This window comes from Barbatula barbatula, assembly GCF_947034865.1.
Source record: "Barbatula barbatula genome assembly, chromosome: 21".
In the NCBI taxonomy this organism is placed as follows: domain Eukaryota; kingdom Metazoa; phylum Chordata; class Actinopteri; order Cypriniformes; family Nemacheilidae; genus Barbatula; species Barbatula barbatula.
The window spans coordinates 4688874-4705952 of NC_136784.1; the positions used below are offsets into that span (position 1 = coordinate 4688874).

Here is a 17079-nt window from a genome sequence, read left to right on the forward strand (position 1 = left end):
TAGAACAAAGATCAAGCTTGAAGAAAGCAAAATCTCAAATCGGTCAAATAATGATATTTCTTATAGACACACCACAACAGAGATCAAAACAAATGGATACATTTGCTTACTTTTCCATATTATCAGATTTTTCTTCTTAGTAAAATATCTTAAAGGAACAGTTCACCCCAAAATGAAAATTCTGTCTATATTTACTCACCCTCGAGTTGTTCCAAATCTGTATACATTTCTTTGTTCTGATGAACACAGAGATGATATTTAGAAGAATGCCGATAACCAAACAGATTTTGGCCACCATTGACCACCATAGTAGGAAAAAATGCTTTGTAAATTGCTTTGTTCAGTTGAACCCAAAACATATACATTTTGAAGAATTTAGGAAAGCAAACAGTTCCGGGGAACTTTTGACTAACATTTTAATTGATAAATGACCTACTATGGTGGTCAATGGTGGCCAAAAGCTGTTTGGTTAGGAGCATTCTTCCAAATATCATCAGAACAAAGAAATTTATACAGATTTGGAACAACTCGAGGGCGAGTAAATAAACACAGGCTTTTTATTTTGGGGTGAACTGTTCATTTAACAATCTCACATGCATGTTTCACAACAACGTCTCAATCTGAGCTCAGATTAAACAGCTGGAAACTCTGAGTAATACAATGTTTCGATAGAATTACAAATAGCTGAACAATGTAGAACTTAACCTTTATGCTGTTTGAGAAATGAAGCTCATTTATGTATCACACAGGTCAATGTGCGCATTTCGTATCACAATTTAAATTTTACTGAAGCAAGTTACAATGATAGTGGGTTTTAGCTGCGGCCATGACTTTACACTGAAATAGATAGAAAGAAGGACAGAGGGAGAGAGTAAGAAAGAAGAGCGTTGCTGTGGGTTACCACTCTGTAGAGGAGCCTCTCTTCTCAAATGCTTACTGCAGCAGACGGGAAAATGTGTTTGAGTGTGTGTCTGTGAATTTATGACATCACAGTGTGTGTGTATTTCTGGAGAGATAATGACCAGGTTCTGGAGGATGATGGCCACGAGGCCTGTCATTCAGCACAGCACAGATTGTGTCACAAAACACTGTGAGCCTTAAGGTAAATGTGTGTGAATTTGTATTCATGAGTGTATTTCTAATTTTGACTGAGAGACACATCATCAATCACAGAAGTCGAAGAGAAGTTAGAATGATCCAAAATTTTTCCTTAAAAAATTAACCTCCAGCAAATCTGTCAGTAGGCAAAACAAAGCTGTGAGTGTCAAAACGTTAAAAACACAAGGATTAATCATTTTAAGCTTTATTGACCAATCTACAAATCTATATTTGAATGTTAGCTCATCTTAACGCCAAAATAGCACAAACCCCTGTCTGAGAGTGGGGTGAGGGAGTGCCACGTGTTTCACAGATGTTTGCTCTTGTGGTGGGATTGCTCTGTAACCTCAGCAAAGGCTCTGTGCTCCACCCTGTGGGCCCCTGCACGACTTTATGAGCCGCCCAGAGGTTGGAAAAGCAGGCAGCAAAAGGCTGATGGTGGGGAGACACACGGGGAGGAGACGAAGAAAACGTCATGTCGAGTAAAAAAATCTTAAAAGCAGTTCCTTCTTCTTGATGCTAAAATGTTTAAAACTAAAGTATTAAAATATTTTAAATAAAAAAAACTACAAATCCCATGAATAAGTAAATGTCTTTATCACTAATGGGACCAAATAACAAATCAGTTTTTTTGCTTTTCTACCTGTGTGCTTAAAAAAAGTTAGTTAAATGAATTTCTAACATTAAAAATGTACAGTCTCACTTCAAGGAGAAATAGACTAAAAATATACTAAATGGAATTTGAATGTTATGTTTTTACATCACTTTGAAAAGTCAGCAACTCTGAGTTTGTCATTTGCGAAATGTCCATCTGCTAAAAGTCTAAATGAAAATGGGCACACGAAAGAGAAAGTGTACGAGCTTTATAAACATACAGAAAGAGTATTTGAAGGATGAGAAGAGAAGAGGGGATGTCTGAGTGTTACAGATAACGGCATGAGGAAACAAGCCAGACGATGAGATGACTCTACCAGACTATTTACTTTAAGCGCGCACACACACACACACACAGATTTTCCTTTAAGAACAACCACTCTGGAATTACCATGGCACCACGGTGTAATGATGGTTCCAGATATGATCATGTGGGCAAAACTATGGTAAAATCTATCGGTTAGGGTTATAAACCAATTTTCTATATCTTACACAATATATTCAGTTTAATAATAAAAGAGTTGTTGAAACCTCTGTTTAAATGGCCTCCACTATAGTTATGTAAAGAATTACCAGTCATATAAACATCTCAAAGTCTGACAGAGTTAAAAACAAACAGTCATGCAGTTCTGAGCGCCTGCGGTCTGTCCTTTCACAAGCTCTTCCCTTGTGTGTTTGGGGTCAGATCAGGCTCCAAACAGCTGACTACACTCATGTGTGATTATTGTGTGTGTGTCAGTGTCTACAACTCAGAGAGAAGCAGAACACACTTCCAGGGAAGTCTGATCACATGAACGTTAATCCTTTACAGTCATTTCAAAGGCTGAAATATGACCAACTATAAATTGCAGACCAACTTTTTTTTAAAGAGCTATGCAAAACATATGAATAAAAATACATTTAGGCTATGAAAGATCAAATCAAAATATTTTCAGAAAACCATGTATGCAAGTGGTTTGCACGCTCAATGTCAAATCTTCGATAAAACAAAAACTCCTTAAGTGTAAGTCGTTGAGATTTTTTTCACCAACATTGAAGGTCCAGTGTATGAAATTTAGCGACATCTAGCGGTGTGGTTGCGAATTGCAACCTAAGGCTCACTCAACCGCTTTCAAGGCACTATGGAGTATGGACCAAGACACAACACTATAGGATAACATTTTCACTTCTTTGCCGAAGGAGATAGTGTTTTAACGAAATGGGCTCTATTGAGCAATTTGTCCGTTAGGGCTACTTTAGAAACAACATGGATGCGAATTTCATGCTAGTGGACCCGCGGTGTATGTAAATAGAAAAAGCTCATTCTAAGGTAATAAAAACATTACGCTTAATTTTGTAAAGTCTTTATACACCTCTGAAGACATAGTTATGTATATTATATTGCATTACTGTCAATAGATCCTCCCACAAATTACACATTGTAACTTTGAAGCAATAGTTCTCCCAAAATGAAGAGTGTGTCGTCATTAACTCACCCTCAGGTTATTCCAAAGCTGTATACGTTTCTTTGTTCTGCTGAACACAAAGGGAGATATTTGGAAGAATGTCAGTAACCAAACAGATCTCTTCCACTATTTACTACCATAGTAGGGAAAATAAATACTATGGCAGTGAATGGGGGAGGAGATCTGTTTAGTTACTGACATTCTTCCAAATATCTTTCTTTGTGTTTAGCAGAAACAAGAAAATCAAACAGGTTTGGAACAATCTGTGGTAAATGATGACAGAATTTTCATTTTTGGGTGATAAGACCAGCAGCTGTGTTATAAAACTCCACCCTTCCTTGTTGCACTGTTTGTGTCGGGAGCCTGCGGTCCTGGCACAAAAATCATATTACTTTTAAGTGGACGAGTAATCACAGTGCCAATTCTTCCAACGTTCCCCTTATATATTATATTTATTCACGGAAAACCTCAAAGCTGAAGCAGACCTTAAGCAGTAATGATAAGACTGTGTAAATGTGAGTGATGGGTCTCGACCCTGTATGTTGGCATTGGTTTGAATTGATGCATGAAAAGATGTGACAGTCAAAGAGCACGGCTAACGCTGATGCGAGCAAACAAGGGTTACGTTTCATGAGCACGTACCGACTCCTTAAAACAGGGCCATCTTTAGAGTTGTTATCACTCAACCGTAAAAAAAAAAACTTACTTCCTCATGTGTCATGATGATAAACTGGGTCAAAGATAATGTGTATAATCATATATCGAACCTCGAAACAGCCATCAAAGCTGTGTTTTACTTCCTGTCTACAAAACTGCCTTCAAATAGGCCGACAATCAAATCACACTTATTGCAAACTGTGTAACCCTATGGAAAGGATTTGGATATGGTAAAAATGTGTTACACTGGACAAAAACTTGCAATAATTGAAGAATAAATTATTGCACAACAAATTGCAGAAAATTCAACAATGTTGGTTACATTGAGCTAAAAATACTGCAACCATATTGTGGCGAACAGGGCGGGACGAGAGCCGGGGGAACGGCGTAAGGCCTGTGACGTGAGTTTTAACAAGCGTCAGCTGTGCACCAGTTAGATGAAATATGTAATAAAAATGTATGATAAACAAGGCGTGGGGAGGACCAGTACTTTGAGAACGTTACACTCTGTGGAACTTAATGCTCATTTTGGAGGCTGATAGCTAAGGTATTGCTTACATTAGCCCGTTGTAATACATGCTTTGTAGAAAAAAACCTGCATTTACACTACACTACCTTTTCAAACTAAAACGGGGTCCGCAGCGTTTCTTAAAGTCTCAGGTCGAAAACTCTGGAGTAGTGTAAACGGCAGGAGTTACCTTAGCAAGAATTATGCGTTTTTAAAGGAAAACGCAGTAGTATAATCGGTTTAGGTTTGCAAAACTTGATATATTTGTTTGTATATTGTCTAAAAACTTTATGGAAGGTTTATTTTAACGAATATAAACCGAATATCAACCAAAATATCAGGGGGAAATGTATATAAAAGTAATACATTTATTTGCATTTCACTCAGTGAAATAAGTATTTGATCCCCTACCAACCAGGGGTTATGTGCCTATATGGACTACAGATTAGTCCTGTCACTTTAAGAAAGTACTCCTAAATCAGCTTGTTGTGTATATAAAAGTTCCCCGACAACAGAATCTGTATCTTCCATTTCAACCTCTCCAGCACCATGGTCAATACCAAATAGGTTTCAAAGGATGTCAGGGACAAGATTGTAGACCTGCATAAACCTTGAATAGGCTACAGAGAGAAGCTTGGTAAGAAGCTGACAACTGTTATTTAGTTTATTATTCGATCATAGCGATTATTTGGAAATAGAAGAAATACAAAATAACTATCAATTGCCCTTTGTCTGGAGTTTCCTGCAAGATTTCCCCAATGGGGTAAAGGTGATCATATCCCACAATAGATTGAAATTATGAAGCACCCGCAAGGTCCTCCTGCCCAAGAAGGCCCACCTGGCTTGTCTGAAGTTTGACAATGAACATTAAAATGATTCAGAAAAGGCTTTGGAGAAAGTGCTGCTGGGGGGTGGGAGAGAAATGCTGACTATGACCCCAAGAAAACCATCCCTGCAGAGAATCACAGTGTTGGAAACATATTGCTTTTGGGCTTTTTCTCTGCTACAGGTACAGGATGTCTTCACTGCATTGAGGGGTGAGGGGCACATGTGCAAACCTGGTGACATATTATCAGAAATGTCTTAACAGGTACAAAGTTAAGTTTTGCTCGGGGCTCAAATACTTATTTCACTGACTGAAATGCATATCAATTTATATAAATGTTTTCCTCCTGATTGTTTTTATTATTCTGTCTCTATCAGTTAAATTAAACCTACTATAAAAATGATAGACCCTTCATTTATTTGTAAGCAGGCAAACGTACAAAATCAGCATTAGGTCAAATAATTATTTCCCTCACTGTACATAACTATGTCCATGAAGGTGTAAAGAGATCTTACTAAATTGAGGCGTTGTTTTTATTACCTTAGAATGAGCTTTTTGCATACATCACAAGTCCTACAGTAGCCCCAAACTACTCTACAGAGTATGGTATGTTTCGTATACGTTATCTCCTTTGGCAAAGAAGCAAAAATGTGACTACCTCTTAGTTCTGTGTTGGTTGCTAATTTCTTTTTCTGGATCTTTAAACCAGGTATGTTAATGAAAGAAAAGAGTAATTGTATTAGCACAAAAGATAATAATGAAGGTGGAAACTGACTGGGGGATGGCTGAGAGAGAGTAAGAGAGAGAGAGTCAAACATCTTTAAACATCCTCACTCTCCATGACTGTCTAACTCTGCCCTCTGTTGGATTTTAATTTCAATACACTGTCCCCCTTTCTCCATTCCTATAACCAAACTCACAGATCCGACAGAGGTGATCCATCACAAGCGACTGGCCACACTCCTCCGATCCAAAAAACACAATTCCACATTTTCCACATTATCTCAACCTAAGCTTTGATTTGACTTCTGGCACAGTAAAGACAGGAAGCTGACTCCTAACCTTGCGCTGAGCAGTCATCCTGCGCAGGAAGCTTAGCGTTCGCTCAAGGCGATTTCCTGATGTATCCCCTTTGTTTTCGTCACCCTCTGTCTTTACTTGGCCTCTGTCGGTTTCCCAACTTAGAGAGGACGGCTCACTGTCTATACTGAGAAAGACAGACAGTGCAATAGAGTTAGAACAACTTATAGATAAAGAAATATTAAGATTATTAAAAAGGTTATAATTCAAGCACCTTTGAGACGATCGTCTAACCTGATGATACGAAACACTGTCTAGATCACACCGAACAAGACAAAAATTGATTTAGTGAAACAGAGACAACATTAAACATGATGTGATCGTTTCACATATATGTCCAGTGAGCAGGAAATGTCACTTAGGAACTATGGGAAAGAACAGGGAAGTGAATAAAATATAGGCCAATAAATATTTACATATTTCTAAATTATTAAACCCAATATTTTTAATGTATGAACCACAAGTACATACTATAACAGTAGGTGGTTTTCATTTCAACACAATATATGACATATAACACTAACCATGGCAGTAGGAGCGTGGGCGAGGAGTAGATCTCATTGGTCGTACATTATTCAGGCTGGGGGCAGAGGCACTGCAGCCGTGCATCTGATTGGACTGTTCCTGAGGGGCGGGTTTACAAGACATTTAAACCAAGTACAGACCATGAGCAGAAAAGATGACAGAAAATGGGTTTTTATCTTTTAGACTCAAAACAATCAGACTTTAAAAACAGGTAATCTTAAAATGGTTGAATTGAAACCATGAATTGGATCATAGCTCAACGACTCTATGTGCACATGCTAACCTCCAGAGGCGACGGATGATGTTCCTGATGTTCTGTTACGGCTTCCTCTTCTGTAAGTGATGTGAGGGAAACTTGAGTGATAGACCTCCGGGCCTCACGAGCTCGCTTAGATCTCAGCGCGCCGTTCAGCACTAAGGCCATCTCATCTGGATCCAGATCCTCCAGACTTACACTGACAAGACAGATGGAATCAACAATAAATCCACATGCATTCCTGCAACATGCATCGACATCTCCAGGTAGATGGTTAGCTGTCAGACTGGTATTTGTCCTGACATCTAATGACTGTCATTACAGATGTCCACAAATTATAAGTTCCACAGAACATTTGCAACAACAGACACCATCTGCGCATACTTGAACACACACACAAAAAAGTTTCTCTTACTGGTTCCTTTCCTCTTGGTTGAGCAAAAATATCCCATAGTGCAGTATAACGTTAGCCGGAGAGACCTGTGTGCATGTGACCTTATCTGTGTGTGTGTGTCCTCACTAAGTACATTGGCACTGGCTGGTAGTGACCTCACCATAATAGTCCACAGAGTAACACAGTGGAGGCCCTATACCAAGCGTATTTGATTCATTCGCCAAGCCTGCATGGATCTTCTTAAAGTGACAGTTCAACAAAAAATTTAAACTTCTACACAAATTGAAACTTCTGTCATAATAAAATAATCCAAGTGTCCCAAACCTTTATGAACACAGAAGATATTTTGAAGAATGTTGGTTACCAAACAACATTGAACCCCACTGACTTCAATTGTACGAACACAAAATCACTGACACATTTCTCAAAGTATTTTCGTTTTGGTTCCAGAGAAGAAAGAGTCATATCCATGTTTACAACCGCATGAAAGGGAACAGAATATTTGGTAACGCTTTAGATTATGTCCCGCAATGTACCGCATAATTAAACAGGATTTACAGTGTAACTACTACAGTACATATCTGTAGATAAAGGGGAACAATATGTAAAATTTGGGGAATAAAGGGGTACATTTTGAAAAATAATATGTATGAGGGAACTGCATGCAATGAAAATAAATAGAAAATCAAACCGCTCTTGGACTACTTGATAACAGATCAACATTGATTTAGAACATTTTACAAATTAAAATCATCAAAATATCTCATAGTGACCAACAATCATTAAATCAATCAAATAAAAAATAATGCTAAAGTTAAAACTCTGACCGAACACATCATTTCCCCTTGTTTCACGTTTGCTATGATAAAAAAACAAAAACCCTGTACTTAATTCATATCCGCAGTAGCTTATTTATGGGTAAATTGTGATCACAAAAATGTAGTGTATGTTCACGCATGTTGTAGCAATGCAGGTCGTGCATACCAGGTTATATTAAAATAGTTCCCGCTTAATCTTAAAATAGGCTAATTTGCAAATTGTTAAAAGTAGTTACGCTGTAAATTCTGTTTAATTATGCATTGTGGGTCGTAATCTAAAGCGTTACCAAAACTTGGGTTCAGCATTAAATAAATACCACAAAAACATATTTCACCTTCAAAAACTACACTGTCGTAGAGTTGTTATATACCTGCGGGAGTCATTAGGAGAAAACCCCTGTGCCACGGCTCCGGGTTCCCAGCTGTGTCTTCTCCAGGGGTCAAGCTCAATCAGGTGACGGGTGGAGGGGGAGCGTAAAGTCACACCCAGAGGGCCCGGGGAGTCCGGAGGAGAGTAGGGGGATGGCGAGGTGCCAGACATCTGAATGAAAATGTAGAAGCTTTAGCAATAAAAATATGTTTTCTTGATTGTGTTGTTGACAAATACATGCATATTCATATACCATAAAGTCAAGTGGCTCCTCTGGACCCATACTGAGATTATGGTGTCACTGCTCCCCCTAGAGACCAAAAAGATATACTTGAGCTTGAACAGATCAATTACGAAATCGAAATATACTGTTTATATGCAGTCAGGTTTGTTTTGAGTCAAACTCTTAATGGCATACAGTTCATTGAGATGTAACCACATAAAGCAAAGGGACAGTTTATCCAAAAATCACTTTTTCACCCTCAAGTCATTCAAAACGTGCAGAACACAAAAAGAAGATATTTTGAAAAATGTTATAGCTATTGACTTCTATTGTATGGACACAGAACCAAGGCAAGTGAATGGCCGTTGTTGGGTTACCAATAATTTTGTGTTCTGCAGAAGAAAGAAAGTCATACAGGTTTGAAATGACAGGAGGCTGGGTAAATGCTAAAAGTATTTTCATTTTTTGGGTGAACTATCCCTTTAAGAAATAAAAGCAATTCATTAAGTGGTTATTACATACACAATTTCAGTTTCTTAATCCACGTTGTTTTAAACTTCTTTACAACTTAAGTCAAGGTAATGTTAGGTGTAATGACAATTGCTTTGCTCCATGACACGTTACCACAACATGTTTCCAATCTATGGGTCTGTTTATCTCTCGTTTTCCTCTCCACCTATCCCTCTTCCTTTCTGTCTCTATGGTTATCATATATTGCATAACACTGTTTTGAAATAGTCTGGAGTTCTTCCATCCATTTCTTTTCTCCCTATTAATAGAGATCCTTTGTAAAGAAAACATGAATAAATCCATTTCATCTCAGGTATAATGGCTTCCGGCACATATTCAAAGCTAATGCCCTAAAGTCTATGAATATGTCTGTGCATGCGAGTTCACAAAAACTGTCCCATGTAATCACGCGGCCGGCCAAGATAAGCCTGTTATTACTGTTCCACACCTTTGTATACAGACACACATTGACAGAGAATGGTGATAGCAGAGAATAGATTATGATAGAGATGGAAAGTTCAGCATTTTGTTTGGTAGTAACAAAACTCTTGTTACGCTGTAGCTATGTAATACATTGTTTGACATTCATCACCATTAAAATAGCATTTCTACAATGTTTTTGATTTAGAACAGGTCTTTAGATTTGACCACATCTGCAAAAAATGTATATTATGTACCTCTAGGGTAAGAAGAGATCTATCTCTATCAAATTGTCCCTCATTTCATGTGGGGACACCTATGTGGAATACTTATTGCATTGTACCGGCAGACATAAGTATGAAAAACAAGTTAAATGTGACTCATGTTTTTATGACAAGTCCAGCTTAATATAGAAACAGACACTGGCTCATCTCTAACAGTCGTGGAAAAAATATTAATATTAATTTAATCAGCATTTCTTGATGTATTGTGGCCTTTTTAGTCCAGTCAGTGTGTGTTAAATTTCAACAAAATCAAACCTTATGAGAGAGAAAGTCATCCAATAGCAATGTGACAGACATGTGAATTAAATCGAGATTATCCAACCAATGGTGATCATATTAAAAATAGTTTTTGTATTTTTCCTAAATACATGTACAAATATTACAGCTTCATTGCTTACAAGTTAGAAGTGAATATGAACTTGTTTTCTTTGCCGTATTTGAGGTCTAAAAATTTTTTTAATAGTTATATAAATTAAAATAGTTATTTTGACTCGTTTCACCTGTTTCTGGAAACAGAAACAATATTTGTATTTCAAATTTGGGAGAAATATTGTCAGTAGTGAATAGAATAAAACAAAAACTGATAATTTTACCTAAACATATACTATAAATAGTAATTTCAGAAATAAAATAAAAATAATTTTAAATTTTTGTTACAAGTATACATAAAAGACGAAAGAGAAAACTAAATCAATTCATTGACATAAGAACAATGGTAAACAGCTTCATGACAAGTACGAATTACAGCTGGTAAATATTGTCCAAATATGTACTATGTATACTTGACTCAGATGTCTAAGAATTTTCCTCTCACCTAAAATTCCAGACTTAGCTATCACAAGATGAGTAATAATACCATAATCATGTTATCTCATGAGGGAACCAGCCAGTTCTTTTAAATACACTAGAACAGCAACTTTCTGTCCTTCATACACCCAACACTCATCCTTCATCCTTCACTCCTCCACCGCCCCGGGCCTCAGCTCCACTGCTCTCGCTTATACATTTACTTGATCTTTTGCTTTTTTTCTCCATTCTCGATATCCACCCTACTATCAGAATCTAGCCTGAAACAATGGAAAGATCAAATTTCTGCCATTTCCTTGGTTTCCTAGGCGTGGAGCTGCCCGCTGGATGTTCTATTGAACTTAAGTCTTTAAAGGTGAAGTGCACAATTTCTGCATCACCAAACTAATTTAGCTATAGGACTGAACACTTCCCCTATCCATAATTGTTCCTAAAATAAACGGTGAAGCAACACATCATTGGTTGAGCCAGTGCTGCTGGGTCTAGTTGGACAAAATTCTCAAACCGACATGTTTTGGAATGTTTCGAAAGGGCTAGGTTTACATTTCGTCTAAATGGTTTATCAAAATTTGTCTCTTCAAAAAGGCAAAGTACATCTCACAAGAGAAACTATTTATAAAAATCCAGTAAAACTGCTTTGAGAGCATTTTTGTTCATTGCTCCCTGTGAATCACGTTACAATTTAGTAGCATTTCTCCAAGTTTTCTTTCAACATGTTTGTGTCAGCAATCCCATAATTCACTTCTACGCCCTGCAGTTCCTTACAGTCAATGTTTTTATTCCCCTCCCTTCCTTATGTCATGCTCACCTTCCTTCCCTCACCCAGAGAGCAAACATTGTGGACAATGGCAGAAAAGATATACGGAGTGAGTCAGGGTGAGCTGCAGGTCACCAGCGGCATGTGTATGCGCAGACATGCATGCCTGCGTCAAATCACCATCATGACTCACTCTCAAGTTTGTCACCATTAGCAACTGAATTAGCATCTAAAAACAAACACGGATGAACTTTTTTCACAGCATTACATAAAGGTGCTGGTCCTATAATTAGAATATCATCAAAAAGTTTATTTATTTCACTAATTCCATTCAAAAAGTGAAACTTGTATATTATATTCATTCATCACACACAGACTGATTTATTTCAAATGTTTATTTCTTTTAATTTTGATGATTATAACTGACAACTAAGGAAAATCCCAAATTCAGTATCTCAGAAAATTTGAATATTGTGAAAAGGTTAAATATTGAAGACACCTGGTGCCACGCTTGAATCAGCTAATGAACTCAAAACATCTGCAAAGGCCTTTAAATGGTCTTTCAGTCTAGTTCTGTAGGATACACAATCATGGGGAAGACTGCTGACTTGACAGTTGTCCAAAAGACGACCATTGACACCTTGCACAAGGAGAGCAAGACACAAAAGGTCATTGCAAAAGAGGCTAGCTGTTCACAGAGCTCTGTGTCTAAGAACATTAATAGAGAGGCGAAGGGAAGGAAAAGATGTGGTTGAAAGAAAAGTGTACAAGCAATAGGGATAACCGCACCCTGGAGAGGGTTGTGAAACAAAACCCATTCAAAAATGTGGGGGAGATTCACAAAGAGTGGACTGCAGCTGGAGTCAGTGCTGCAAGAACCACTAAGCACAGATGTATGCAAGACACAGGTTTCAGATGTCGCATTACTTGTGTCAAGCCACTCTTGAACAACAGAGAGCATCAGAACCTTCTTGCCTGGGCTAAAGACAAAAAGGACTGGACTGCTGCTGAGTGGTCTAAAGATATGTTCTCCTAAAGAACGTAAATTTTGCATCGCCTTTGGACATCAGGGTCCCAGAGTCTGGAGGAAGAGATGAGAGGCACACAATCCACGTTGCTTGAGGTCCAGTGTAAAGTTTTCACAGTCAGTGATGGTTTGGGGTGCCATGTCATCTGCTGGTGTTGGTCCACTGTGTTTTCTGAGGTCCAAGGTCAACGCAGCCGTATACCAGGAAGTTTTAGAGCACTTCATGCTTCCAACTTTATGGAGATGCAGATTTCATTTTCCAACAGCACTTGGCAACTGCACACAGTGCCAAAGCAACCAGTACCTGGTTTAAGGACCATGGTATCCTTGTTCCTAATTGGCCATCAAACTCGCCATAGAAAATCTATGGGGTATTGTGAAGAGGAAGATGCGATATGCCAGACCCAACAATGCAGAAGAGCTGAAGGCCACTATCAGAGCATCCTGGGCTCTCATAACACCTGAGCAGTGCCACAGACTGATCGACTCTGTGCCACGCCGCATTGCTGCAGTAATTCAGGCAAAAGGAGCCCCAACTAAGTATTGAGTGCTGTACATGCTCATAGTTTTCAGTTGGCCAAGATGTCTAAAAATCCTTTCTTTGTATTGGTCTTACGTAATATTCAAATTTTCTGAGATACTGAATTTGGGATTTTCCTTAGTTGTCAGTTATAATCATCCGAATTAAAATAAATAAACATTTGAAATATACCAGTCTGTCTGAAATGAATGAATGAATATAATATACAAGTTTCACCTTTTGAATGGAATTAGTGAAATAAATCAACTTTTTATGATATTCTAATTATATGACCAGCACCTGTTTTAGTTATAGTCGTACAATGTTAGCAAGCTTATGTTAGTGAATGGTGTTCAAAACAAAATCAAAGCAAACAAATGCACATGCACTGATGCTGCCCGTAAAAAAAACGTGTTAAAAGAATAAGTCAGACAAAAAAATAGGCCTGTAATCATTTACTCAACCTTGTGTCATTCGAAACCTGTTATGACTGACTTCTGCAGAAAACAAAAGATGGTTTCGCTATGATATTCAGCTTAAAAGCACTCCATAGAATTATATTCCTTTCTTCTGAAGCCATATGAAAGCTCTGTGTGAGGAACACAACGAAATGTAAAGCATTCGCTGAAAAATCCTGCCCTCCGGCATAGTTCTCATTCACGTGTAGAGCTTAAACTTAGAAGATTTATTATATCAGGCCTGATTTCAGTGGAAAACAAAGATAAGTAAAACACAAGGAAACAACATGAAAGTGAATAACAGTAGCACAGCTATTTCTTTAAATATGTTAGATAAGGTGCCAAGTTAAGGTATTTTTTCCTAATAATATCATTTTTCTGCTAAGTGCAGAGATAACCATACAAGTAAGCAATTCATAGGAATATCCCACTAAAAAGTGTGTGTCTAAGCATCAAAACAGACTGATGCAGCAACATTGGCTCACCCAATGGCACGAGTATGAGGCGGCATCATTTGTTTGTCGACTGATAAAAGGTGGTCGGGAGGAATTCTCAAATGTCACTCACGCAAACCTCGGATTTTCAAATTGGTTGTTTTTCAGGAAATGGAAAAACACTGTACTTTTTAAATGATTAAACACTTGTGTTGTTGACTTTGATAAGCACTTTTTAATACTTTTAATTGGTTAGATATTTGCAAAACCGAGTGAAAAACATAAAGTTTGTGAGTGACTTAAATAGATGCCATAAATAATAAAAAAAGACAAAATACGGAGATACAAGGTTTCAGAAGGACAAAGTGTTTGACTTGAGTGACAAAAACATATAGTTGTAGACCAACCTGAGGGTAAGTAAATAACAAAAAGGACGCTATTTCTCTAAGTATGTAGCTATTACAGCGTAAAGGTTATGCTTTTTTCAGCTAACTTTGGTTTTTTGCCCAACCAAAATTTGCTGCAATATTTCACAAATTATTAAATGTAGGACAAAACGTAACAGGAAATCACACCTCTTCTCCCCTCGTGTCACATGTGATGCCCACCCCCCTTGCCACCTTGTGTCCTGTCAGTCACCCAATGACTATAAACATGCCTTTCAGCCCCCCACTCTTCACGTCAGTGACACCCCCCCCCTCTATTCCCCTTCTCTTCCTTTCTTATTCGCTTTGAAGAAGGCCGCATGTAGCCCCAGAGGGGGTTCTGAGTAAGAACACAACTCTTCAGAATGCTGAATAGCTTTTGCTAATGACCACATCTCTGTTTGCCGAAGTTAAAGGGTTTCCTGTTAAGTCAGACTTTGATCACGTCAAGATCAATTTAGGAAGAACACAGATACAAATAAATCATATCACAACCATCACCATAAAATCATTAGGCAGTCAAAGAACAAAAAAGGTCATCATCTGGGATCAGATATGTCAGTGATGTTTTATGAATCCCCTTTCCTTATTCTTTCTCTCCATGAAGTCATGTTTTTAAACAGGAACAGCAGGCCCTCGGTAGGGTCTCAGGTAGCCCGTGGAGATTACAGATATAGGCTCAGACACAAAGCTCTTTCTCTCACACGCTCGAAGAGATATTCACTTACATCCAAATAGCATTTCCTACAGCTAATCCCTTCTATGTACTCGTAAACCGTTGTCATTGTCTTGACTATGTTCGTAAGAATACAGAAAAGGTTGCGCGCACACATGCACACGCACAATTAAACGTCCCGAAGCGCTGACTGAATAATGTAAACACATGTGCAGTTCGGCGAAACATGCGAAGGAATAATAACTTTGTTTCTTCTTAAAACGTACAAATAACGACTCTAGAAAGTACCAACTGTTAACATACTTTGTTTACACGCTGTCTGTTAACTGATAATATAATGCGTAAACGTAAACAAAAACAGACGATCCGTAAAGACGCTTCATGGAGATGTAACCCGGGTTTTAAAAGTTTGAGGATGCTTCAAAGCGTACACAAAACAACTCGTGATCTTTAACAAACATACCTGTGCGCTTAAGTCCGTTTTAATAAACAAGTCTTCGCGTCTTTTCAAGCTTCCCAAAGACCGAATGAACGCTTAACTCCAATAACCACTGAAAGTCATCTTGTGAGTTCGCTACAGACAGCCGGCGTGGGACAGATGGTTTCCGAAACGTTTTTGCTCATGACATTCCGGGACAAACATCCCATCTGTGCGGGAGCGCCGGGAATTACATTGCGCGCTCTCGCGGTCTGCGTCCAGCGCCGGGAGTACGCCCACGCAACTGACGTCACGCCAGGTCCAGGTGCGTCGAGCTCGCAGTGTTAGGTAAACGAGTTTGTATTTGGCGTGTTGTTGTGTTTTTGTTTTGTTTTGTTCTTGCACCTCATTTTTGGAGCTTTCATTATTAATGCCTATTTGTTGTATTTTGTGTTGTTTTTTTTGTTCATCAGTAAATCAGTACCTGTGCACTTATTATCAAATTAGCTCAAATTTGTTGGTACCCTTACAGCTCATTGAAATAATGCTTCATCCCTCCTGAAAAGTTATGGAAAAGCTTTTGTATCATGTATAATTGCATGCCTTTGGTATGTCATAGAATAAAGCATTGTGGAGAGAGATGGATCCTATTCTACAAAGATATTCTAGTATGGCCTGGACACGATAATAGACAAGCATGTTAAAGGTAAAAGCTATAAGAGCATCTCCGAGCAGCTTGATGTTGCCTGTGAATACAGTTGCTAATATTATTAAGAAGTTTAAGGTCCGTGGAATTGTAGCCAACCTCATGGCCGCAAGAGGAAAATCGACCCCAGATTGAACCGAAGGATAGTACGACTGGTAGAAAAAGAACCAAGGATAACTGCCAAAGAGATACAAGCTTTAACTCCAAGGAAAGTACGTCATTTTCTGATCGCGCCATCCGTCGCTTTTTGTGGGCTCCATGGAATAAATTAATATTGACAAGCCACAATCCTTCTAGGAGAAAGTCCTTTGGACAGATGAGTCAAAACTGGAGCTTTTTGGCAAGTCACATCAGCTCGATGTTTACAGACGAAAAAAATCAGGCTTTCAAAGAAGTGAACACCATACCTACAGTGAAACATGAAGGAGGCTCGGTTATGTTTTTGGGGCAGCTTTGCTGCATCTGTCACAGGGTGCCTTGAATCTGTGCACGGCACAATAAAATCTCAAGGCATTCTGGAGCGAAACTTACTGCCCAGTGTCAGAAAGCTTTTCTCAGTCGCACGTAACAGGATAATAACCTAAAACACACCGCTAAAATCACCCAAGAATGGATAAGAACAAAACATTGGAGTATTCCGAAGTGGCCTTCTATGAGTTCTGATCTGAAACATCTATGGAAAGAGCTGAAAGTTGCAGTCTGGAGAAGACACCCATCAACTCTGAGAGCGCTGGAGCAGTTTGACAGGAGGAGTGGGCCAAACTACCTGTTAACAAGTCTCAT

General features: G+C 38.4%; 1 protein-coding gene across 2 annotated transcripts in view; it reads right to left on the reverse strand.

Moving 5' to 3' along the window:
* The window catches only part of arhgef2a (Rho guanine nucleotide exchange factor (GEF) 2a), a 36148-nt gene extending 20377 nt beyond the window's left edge, over positions 1-15771 (reverse strand). Inside the window, exons 1-7 of one of the 2 annotated variants that reach the window (XM_079484725.1) lie at positions 15636-15748; positions 8885-8941; positions 8633-8802; positions 7077-7248; positions 6793-6892; positions 6483-6522; positions 6251-6395 (exon numbers count right to left, since the gene is read on the reverse strand). In XM_079484725.1, coding sequence (XP_079340851.1) covers positions 6251-6395; positions 6483-6522; positions 6793-6892; positions 7077-7248; positions 8633-8802; positions 8885-8914 — 657 coding nt within the window. In that variant the 5' untranslated portion in view covers positions 8915-8941; positions 15636-15748. Of the gene's footprint in view, positions 1-6250; positions 6396-6482; positions 6523-6792; positions 6893-7076; positions 7249-8632; positions 8803-8884; positions 8942-15635 lie in introns of both variants that reach the window. The other variant, XM_079484726.1, reaches the window with a different exon arrangement.
* Positions 15772-17079: the final 1308 nt, after the last annotated feature.